The sequence below is a fragment of the Rutidosis leptorrhynchoides genome, chromosome 9 (genome assembly GCF_046630445.1).
Source record: "Rutidosis leptorrhynchoides isolate AG116_Rl617_1_P2 chromosome 9, CSIRO_AGI_Rlap_v1, whole genome shotgun sequence".
NCBI classification, from domain to species: Eukaryota; Viridiplantae; Streptophyta; class Magnoliopsida; order Asterales; family Asteraceae; genus Rutidosis; species Rutidosis leptorrhynchoides.
This window is the reverse complement of record NC_092341.1, coordinates 240313451-240324449: the sequence shown is the minus strand read 5'-3', so window position 1 is coordinate 240324449 and position 10999 is coordinate 240313451. Positions and strand designations below refer to the sequence as shown.

Sequence of the window (10999 nt, the reverse complement as noted above, 5' to 3'; positions counted from 1 at the left end):
TTCCCATTCTTTTTTCATCAAGAATTCTAGTCGTATTCATACCCGTATTATGCACAGCTTCTAGACGTACTTACTATGGGTATATACCAATAGGAACTAGCATGGGATTTCACTCTTGATTATGTCATGCATGACTAATCAATTTTAACTTCTACCATGAACTAGTCAACTAACTAGAACTCCTTTTAACCCCACTCACCACTTACCATTCATCATTCACTCCATTTCACTTCCAATTCTCTTTCTAATTCTCTCAACACACACACACACACACACACACACTTATGAACGAATTTTTCCAGTAGCTAATCATCATCTTCATCAAAAATTACTTCAAGAATCAAGCTATAATCATCTTAGGAAGAACACTTCAAGAACACTTCGAAAATCCTTTCAAGTTTACTAGTTTACTTCCAAGCTTTCTAATCCATTCCAAGTAATCATCTAAGATCAAGAAACCTTTGTTATTTACAGTAGGTTATCTTTCTTATTCAAGGTAATATTCATATTCAAACTTTGATTCAATTTATATAACTATAAACTATCTTAATTCGAGTAAAAATCTTACTTGAACTTGTTTTGTGTCATGATCCTACTTCAAGAACTTTCAAGCCATCCAAGATCCTTTGAAGCTAGATCATTTCTTGTCACTTCCAGTAGGTTTACCTACTAAACTTGAGGTAGTAATGATGTTCATAACATCATTCGATTCATATATATAAAACTATCTTATTCGAAGGTTTAAACTCGTAATTACTAGAACATAGTTTAGTTAATTCTAAACTTGTTCACAAACAAAAGTTAATCCTTCTAACTTGACTTTTAAAATCAACTAAACACATGTTCTATATCTATATGATATGCTAACTTAATGATTTGAAACCTGAAAACACGAAAAACACCGTAAAACTAGATATACGCCGTCGTAGTAACGCCGCGGGCTGTTTTGGGTTAGTTAATTAAAAACTATGTTAAACTTTGATTTAAAAGTTGTTCTTCTTGAAAAATGATTTTTCTTATGAACATGAAACTATATCCAAAAATCATGGTTAAACTCAAAGTGGAAGTATGTTTTCCAAAATGGTCATCTAGACGTCGTTCTTTCGACTGAAATGACTACCTTTAAAAAAATGACTTGTAACCTGTATTTCCGACTATAAACTTATAATTTTTCTATATATATTCATAAACTTAAGTTCAGTATGAAACCATAGCAATTAGATTCACTCAAAACGGATTTAAAACGAAGAAGTTATGGGTAAAACAAGATTAGATATTTTTGCTTGTTGTAGCTACGTGAAAATTGGTAACAAATCTATATTAATCATATCCTAGCTAACTCATATTGTATTATACATGTATTCTAATATATTATGTAATCTTGGGATACCATAGACACGTATGCAAATGTTTTGACATATCATATCGACCCATGTATATATGTTATTTGGAAAAACCATAGACACTCTATATGCAGTAATGTTGGAGTTAGCTATACAGGATTGAGATTGATTCCAAAAATATATATACTTTGAGTTGTCATCTAGCCTGAGACGTGTATACACTGGGTCGTGGATTGATTCAAGATAATATATATCGATTCAGTTCTGTACATCTAACTATGGACAACTATATGTAGGTTACTAACGAGGACAGCTGACTTAATAAACTTAAAACAGTAAAACGTATTAAAAATGTTGTAAATATATTTTGAACATACTTTGATAAATATGTACATATTTGTTATAGGTTCGTGAATCGACCAGTGGCCAAGTCTTACTTCTCGACGAAGTAAAAATATGTGAAAGTGAGTTATAGTCCCACTTTTAAAATCTAATATTTTGGGGTAAGAATACATTCAATTTTATAAATATTTTACAAAATAGACACAAGTAAATGAAACTACTTTATATGGGTGAATGATCGAAGCCGAATATGCCCCTTTTTAGCTTGGCAGCCTAAGAATTTGGGAACAGACCCCCAAATTGACGCGAATCCTAAAGATAGATATATCGGGCCCAACAAGCCCCATTTTGGAATTTGGAATGCTTTAGTACTTCGATTTTATCATGTCTGATGGGTGTCCCGGAATGATGGGGATATTCTATATGCATCTTGTTAATGTCGGTTATCAGGTGTTCACCGTATGAATGATTTTTATATCTATGTATGGGATGTATTGAAATATGAAATCTTGTGGTCTATTATTATGATTTGATAATATATAGGTTAAACCTATAACTCACTAACATTTTTGTTGACGTTTTAAGCATGTTTATTCTCAGGTGATTATTAAGAGCTTCCGCTGTTGCATACTAAAATAAGGACAATATTTGGAGTCCATGCTTGTATGATATTATGTAAAAACTGCATTCAAGAAACTTATTTTTAATGTAATATATTCTTATTGTAAACCATTATGTAATGGTCGTGTGTAAACGGTGTATTTTAGATTATCATTATTTTATAATCTACGTAATGCTTTTTAAACCTTTATCGATAAAATAAAGGTTATGGTTGTTTTAAAAATGAATGCAGTCTTTGAAAAACGTCTCATATAGAGGTCAAAACCTCGCGACGAAATCAATTAATATGGAACGTTTATAATCAATATGAATGGGACATTTCAGTTGGTATCAGAGCGTTGGTCTTAGAGAACCAGAAATTTGCATTAGTGTGTCTTATCGAGGATGTTAGAATACATTAGTGAGTCTGGACTTCGACCGTATTTTCTTTAAAAACGATTGCTTAACACTTTTGTTGGAAACTATATATTATTAACATGTAATTATTATGTGATATATTAACCTCTTAATGTGTTTGATATTGTGTGATAGATGTCTACCACTAGTACAAATCCCATCGACTCACCTAATAATAATGAAGAGTCGAATATACTTTGGGAAGATTCACAAATTCCCGAAGATGAACCGGAAGAGGAGGAACCAGAAGAAAAGGAACCGGAAGAAGAGGAACCAGAAGAGGAGGAATCGAAAGAGGAGGAACCGGAAGAAGAAGAGGTTCCGGAGGAAGAAATATTAATACCTACAGTAAATCGTTTAAATAAAAGAAAATCCTCAACCAACGGACCAAAGTTAAAAATGGTCAATGGTGTTTTCGCCGAGGAAGCAAAGTATTGGAAAGATTACCAATTTTCCGATGAATCGGATCCCGATGAGGATTCCGATGATGTTATAGAAATTACCTCGACCCAATTTAATATAGCAAAAGAAAATAATAAGGGAAAAGGTATAAAAATAGAGAAACCTGATTCCAACCCCGATGAGCTTTATATGTATCGGCAACATCCGTATTTCCTAAAGCTCGTGCTCCATAAAGACTTGCACCCAGCGAAATGAAAGAATTACAAAGTCAATTACAGGAACTTTTAGAGCGTGGTTTCATTCGACCAAGTACATCACCATGGGGAGCTCCTGTTCTGTTTGTCAAGAAGAAAGATGGTACATTTAGGCTGTGTATCGACTACCGAGAGTTGAACAAACTTACCATCAAGAACTGCTATCCACTACCGAGAATCGACAACTTATTTGATCAACTACAAGGCTCGTCGGTTTATTCGAAGATTGATTTACGTTCTGGGTATCATCAAATGCGGGTGAAGGAGGATGACATTCCGAAGACTGCTTTTAGGACGCGTTACGGACATTACGAGTTTATGATTATGCCATTTGGGTTGACTAACGGACCAGCTGTGTTCATGGACCTCATGAACCGAGTGTGTGGACCATACCTTGACAAGTTTGTCATTGTTTTCATCGATGACATACTTATTTACTCAAAGAATGACCAAGAGCATGAAGAACATTTGAGAAAAGTGCTAGAGTTGTTAAGAAAAGAAAAACTGTACGCTAAGTTTTCAAAGTGTGCATTTTGGTTGGAAGAAGTTCAATTCCTCGGTCATATAACGAACAAAGGAGGTATTCAAGTGGATCCAGCAAAAATTGAAACCGTTGAAAAGTGGGAAACCCCGAAAACTCCGAAACACATACGCCAATTTTTAGGGCTAGCTGGTTATTACAGGAGATTCATCTAATATTTTTCCAAAATAGCAAAACCCTTGACTGCGTTAACGCATAAAGGGAGGAAATTTGAATGGAAGGATGAACAAGAAAAAGCGTTTCAATTGTTGAAGAAAAAGTTAACTACGACACCTATATTGTCATTACCTGAAGGGAATGATGATTTTGTGATATATTGTGACGCCTCAAAGCAAGGTCTCGGTTGTGTATTAATGCAACGAACGAAAGTAATTGCTTATGCATCTAGACAATTGAAGATTCACGAGCAGAATTATACGATGCATGATTTGGAATTAGACGCGGTTGTTTTTGCATTAAAGACCTGGAGGCACTACTTATATGGGGTCAAAAGTATTATATATACCGACCACAAAAGTCTTCAACACATATTTAATCAGAAACAACTGAACATGAGGCAGCGCAGATGGATTGAATTGTTGAATGATTACGACTTTGAGATTCGTTACCACCCAGTGAAGGCAAATGTGGTAGCCGACGCCTTGAGTAGAAAGGACAGAGAACCTATTCGAGTAAAAGCTATGAATATAATGATTCACACTAACCTTACTACTCAAATAAAGGAGGCGCAATAAGGAGTTTTAAAAGAGGGAAACTTAGGGATGAAATACCCAAAGGATCGGAGAAGCATCTTAATATTCGGGAAGACGGAACCCGGTATAGGGCTGGAAGAATTTGGGTACCAAAGTTTGGAGATATGAGAGAAATGGTACTTAGAGAAGCTTATAAAACCAGATACTCAATACATCCTGGAACGGGAAAGATGTACAAGGATCTTAAGAAAAATTTTTGATGGCCGGGTATGAAAGCCGATGTTGCTAAATATGTAGGAGAATGTTTGACGTGTTCTAAGGTCAAAGCTGAGCATCAGAAACCATCAGGTCTACTTCAACAACCCGAAATCCCGGAATGGAAATGGGAAAACATTACCATGGATTTCATCACTAAATTGCCAAGGACTGCAAGTGGTTTTGATACTATTTGGGTAATAGTTGATTGTCTCACCAAATCAGCACACTTCCTGCCAATAAGAGAAGATGACAAGATGGAGAAGTTAGCATGACTGTATTTGAAGGAAGTCGTCTCCAGACATGGAATACCAATCTCTATTATCTCTGATAGGGATGGCAGATTTATTTCAAGATTCTGGCAGACATTACAGCAAGCATTAGGAACTCGTCTAGACATGAGTACTGCCTATCATCCAAAAAGTGATGGGCAGAGCGAAAGGACGATACAAACGCTTGAAGACATGCTACGAGCATGTGTTATTGATTTCGAAAACAGTTGGGATCGACATCTACTGTTAGCAGAATTTTCTTACAACAACGGCTACCATTCAAGCATTGAGATGGTGCCGTTTGAAGCACTTTATGGTATAAAGTGAAGGTCTCCGATTTGTTGGAGTGAAGTGGGGGATAGACAGATTACGGGTCCGGAGATAATACAAGAAACTACCGAGAAGATCATCCAAATTCAACAACGGTTGAAAATCGCCCAAAGTCGACAAAAGAGCTACGCTGACATTAAAATAAAAGATATAGAATTTGAAATTAGAGAGATGGCCATGCTTAAAGTTGCACCTTGGAAAGGTGTTGTTCGATTTGGTAAACGAGGGAAATTAAATCCAAGGTATATTTGACCATTCAAGATTATTGATCGTGTCGGACCAGTAGCTTATCGACTTGAGTTACCTCAATAACTCGCGGCTGTACATAACACTTTCCACGTCTCGAATTTGAAGAAATGTTTTGCTAAAGAAGATCTCACTATTCCGTTAGGCGAAATCCAAATCAACGAAAAACTTCAATTCATCGAAGAACCCGTCGAAATAATGGATTGTGAGGTTAAAAGACTTAACAAAACAAAATACCAATTGTTAAGGTTCGATGGAATGCTCATAGAGGACCCAAGTTCACCTCGGAACGAGAAGATCAGATGAAGAAGAAATACCCGCACTTATTTCCAGAAGATACGATAACACCTCCAACTGCTTGAAATTTCGGGACGAAATTTATTTAACGGGTAGGTACTGTAGTGACCCGAACTTTTCCATGTTTATATATATTAAATGAAATTGATATTTATATAATTAAGTGTTTCCAACATGTTAAGCAATCAAACTTGTTAAGACTTGATTAATTGAAATAGGTTTTATATAGACAATTGACCACCCAAGTTGACCGGTGATTCACGAACGTTAAAACTTGTAAAAACTATATGATGTCATATATATGGATATATATATAGTTAACATGGTATTATGATAAGTAAATGTGATGACCCGAAAATTTCTGACCAAATTTAAACTTTATCTTTAAATGATTTAATGTTTTCGACACGATAAGCAAAGTCTGTAATGTTGATTCTCAAAGTTTTGGAACTATATTCATGTAATCAATTATTCTTTGACTGTTCTCGAAGATTCACGAACAATATATATATAACTTAATGTGCATATATATATATATATATATATATATATATATATATATATATATATATACATGATTTCAAGTTATTTAGTAAACGATAGTAACATTCGATTATTGATTCGATTGATATTTAGATAAGTTAACTAAAACGTTTAAGATGAACCAGTAAAACACTAATTTGCTACAGTATTTTCGAATTGCTACAGTACCCGAAAAGCTACAGTGTTTTCGAAAATCACTATTTGCTACAGTAAAAAAACTTTGCTACAGTAAAACACTATTTCAAAATAAAAATATATATATTATATATATATTAACAAATAGCGAGACGATGATTTATATAAGTAAATGACCAAAACACTCGAAAGTTTAAGATATACTTTGAGTGGTATAGTTTATGGATAACTTAAGGCTATATTTTGACAAAGGTACGTGACACGAAACGTAAAATGCAAGTTTTCTAAATGTATGAAAGAACGTTCGAAAAACCGGAACCGGGACATAAGTCGTGTGATGACGTACGACTTATCGGAACAAAAATTACAAGTCAACTATGCACGTGAATTTAATATAATATATAATTAATTATATAAATTATATATTATAAATATAATTAATAAATATGTCGACAAGCGTAGGACAAAAACGATTGTGAGCTGAAAAAAGAGGCCATGCGATCGCATGGCCATTGTGCCTCAGACCCATGCGATCGCATGGAGGGCTGGGACAGGCCACATCTATAAATTTGATCGAATTCGCGATTTGTTTCTCACAATTCAATTCACTCTCATCTCTGTCTCTTTATATATACTTATATTATTATTATTATTATTATTATTATTATTATTATTATTATTATTATTATTATTATTATTAAGATTAATATTATTATTAATCTAATTATTATTAGTAATATTATATTATTAGTATTATACGTAAAATACTACGACAAGGTTATGTCCAAACGATTTCAAAAATAGTTATCGAGTGAGTCAAAGCTAAGGAAACTATGGGATATAGCTAAGGAAATTATGGGTAATGTTCGGGGGTATATTTATGAATCAAACCTAGTGTTTATCATCTCTGTTGCGTCTACGTACTTTCCTACAATATTGAATCACAATATTGATACGTGAGCATTCATATCTTATCTTTTGTATATTAATTGTGTATCCATGTCTAGTGCTCGAGTATATATATTTATCCATGCTTGTATGCTAAATTTTGTCGTTAAACAGTTTATAATAGATCACGAATTAAATACATATATTACTGGTAAAAGGTATATGATATACATGTTTTTGGAAAGCTGGCGAAAAATCAATAACTTTTCATTTAGATATCGAATAGTTTCGATGAACGGATTAAAAAATATGATCAACTGAATTATAATTGACGTTAATTGGAATTGCTTTTGAATCTGCAATTAATATTTAAACAACTTGTTTGTAAGATTGATAAATTGGATTTTTGATTATTACCAACCGAATAAATGAATCCTTATGTAAGGTACGTCTCGTTTTGTTGAACTATTGTCAAAATTGACTTTTTGAAACGACTTTGGATAACTTTTGTATGTCGATCTCGAGCATTAGGATTGTGATACACTATGACCTGACCTAGCTTGATAAACATTTATTGACCAACATATGTTCTCTAGGTTGAGATCTACGGTTATTTGGTAATCCGAGTTTTGGTCACATTTTGGTGAACGACTTTATATGCTGCTAAGGTGAGTTTCATTTGCTCCCTTTTTTATTGCTTTTGCAATCTATATTTTGGGCTGAGAATACATGCACTTTATTTTAAACGTAATGGAAACAAGTACATACTAAATTCTACACTGAGTTTGAACCGAAAATTCCTTAGCTTTGGTAACTAGTAAATGTCGGTTATAAGAACTGGTGGACGTGAGTAGTTATATATGGATCCATAGGGCTTGATATCCCCGTCCGAGCTAGAGCACTAGCCTTTTAACGGACGTATGCTATTTGAGAAGCGTACACGTTGGTTTACGTGTATTATTAAGATGATTATACAAAGGGTACAAATTATATATACGTTAAGTTTAGTTACCAGGATGCTCAATCTTGTAGAATATTTTGATAAACGTTTCTGGATGAAACAACTGAAATCTTGTGATCCACCTTTATATACAGATTATGCGCAACATTAAAACTATGAACTCACCAACCTTTGTGTTGATACTTGTTAGCATGTTTATTCTCAGGTTCCCTAGAAGTCTTCCGCTATTTGCTTATATGTTAGACAAGCTATGTGCATGGAGTCTTACATGGCATATTTTTCAAGGAAATGTTGCATTCACCAAATCATCACCATGTATCTTATTTTGACTGCATTGTCAACAGAAGTACTATTGTAAACTATTATTTATGGTGATTGTCTATATGTAGAAATCATCAGATGTCGAAAACCTTTGATTTAAATATTCATTTATGGTGTGCCTTTTCAAAAGAATGCAATGTTTACAAAACGTATCATATAGAGGTCAAATACCTCACAATGAAATCGATGAATGACGTGTTCGTCCATATAGATTTGGAGCGATCGTCACAGTAAACATATCATTAAGTATATTAACAATGAACTACATATGTAAAAACAAGACTACTAACTTAAGGATTTCGAAACGAGGCATATATGTAATGATTATCGTTGTAATGACATTTAAATGTATATATATCATATTTAGATATATTAATATATCATAATATCATGATAATATAATAATTTAACATCTCATTAGATATAATAAACAATGGGTTAACAACATTAAATGAGATCGTTAACTTAAATATTTCAAAACAACACTTACATGTAACGACTAACGATGACTTAATGACTCAGTTAAAATGTATATACATGTAGTGTATTTAGATGTATTAATATAATTTTGGAAGACTTCAAGACCTATATCAAAACACTCATACTTAACGAAAATGGTTACAGTTACATTCCCATTCTTTTTTCATCAAGAATTCTAGTCGTATTCATACCCGTATTATGCACAGCTTCTAGACGTACTTACTATGGGTATATACCAATAGGAACTAGCATGGGATTCCACTCTTGATTATGTCATGCATGACCAATCAATTTTAACTTCTACCATGAACTAGTCAACTAACTAGAACTCCTTTTAACCCCACTCACCACTCACCACTTACCACTCATCATTCACTCCATTTCACTTCCAATTCTCTTTCTAATTCTCTCTCAACACACACACACACACACACTTATGAAAGAATTTTTTCAGTAGCTAATCATCATCTTCATCAAAAATTACTTCAAGAATCAAGCTATAATCATCTTAGGAAGAACACTTCAAGAACACTTCGAAAATCCTTTCAAGTTTACTAGTTTACTTCCAAGCTTTCTAATCCATTCCAAGTAATCATCTAAGATCAAGAAACTTTTGTTAATTAAAGAATTAGAAGACCCCACGATACTCTGCTACTGCACTGGAGCGAGAGGGCGTGGGTTACCGCTTAGAAGACCATGATAGAAGGTTGTTACCGAGAAAAACACAATAGCCTGAGGTAGATCGTCTAGTAGTTGGGCAACCTGCCCAATCAGCATCAGAGTAAGCGACCAATATGGTGGGAGAAGATGCATATAACTGGAGACCAAGTTCTATAGTTCCCTGAATGTACCGAATAATCCGTTTGAGGGCATGTATGTGCTGCTCATGAGGGTCATGCATGAAGAGACAGATCTCCTGAACGGCATATGAAATATCTGGTCGAGTAAACGTGAGATACTGTAATGCACCGGCAAGGCTCCGATATAGAGTCGGGTCCTTGACAGAAGGGCCATGACTAGTAAGTTTGGCACCCGGCTCAACCGGGGTCCTGCAGGGATGACATGTAGGCATACCAGCTCGTTCAATAATCTCGGCAGCGTACTGTTTCTGTGAGAGGAATAGGCCAGATGCAGTACGAGTGACGTGAATCCCAAGAAAGTAGTTTAACGGGCCCAAATCAGTCATGACAAATTCCTTATGTAATGAAGAGATAACCTGCTAAAGTAAACTTGTGGAAGAAGTTGTAAAGACAATGTTATCAACATATAAAAGTAGATACGTAATATCGTTTCCCTGTCGATAGATAAAAAGAGAAGTATCACAGCGGCTTTGGTGAAAGCCGATCCTCTGAGCATAACCTGCAAAGTGCTGAAACCAAGCACGTGGGGCCTGTTTAAGGCCATATAAGGATTTCTGTAATAAGTAGACATGATCCGGATACCTGTAATAAGTAGACATGAAGCACACAAGTCGAGATATTCGATTCATCCTGGAGCGGGTAAAATGTACCACAACCTTAAAGAACAGTATTGGTGGCCGAATCTTAAGAAGGACGTTGCAACTTATGTTAGGAAGTGTTTGACTTGTTCGAAAGTTAAGGCCGAACATCAGAGACCTTCTGGGTTACTTCAACAGCCGGAAATCCCACAATGGAAGTGGGAAAGGATCACAATGGATTT

General features: G+C 34.6%; 1 protein-coding gene across 1 annotated transcript; it reads right to left on the bottom strand.

The window, feature by feature from the left end:
• Positions 1-9998: 9998 nt before the first annotated feature.
• On the bottom strand, positions 9999-10505 carry LOC139868627 (uncharacterized mitochondrial protein AtMg00810-like). The gene has a single exon (XM_071856960.1). It carries the CDS (start codon positions 10503-10505, stop codon positions 9999-10001), a length of 507 nt encoding a protein of 168 aa, XP_071713061.1.
• Between the last annotated feature and the right edge of the window lie 494 nt (positions 10506-10999).

Coding starts and splice junctions, on each gene's coding strand:
- LOC139868627 (XM_071856960.1), bottom strand. CDS start 10,505: ATGACTGATTTGGGCCCGTTAAACTACTTTCTTGGGATTCACGTCACT.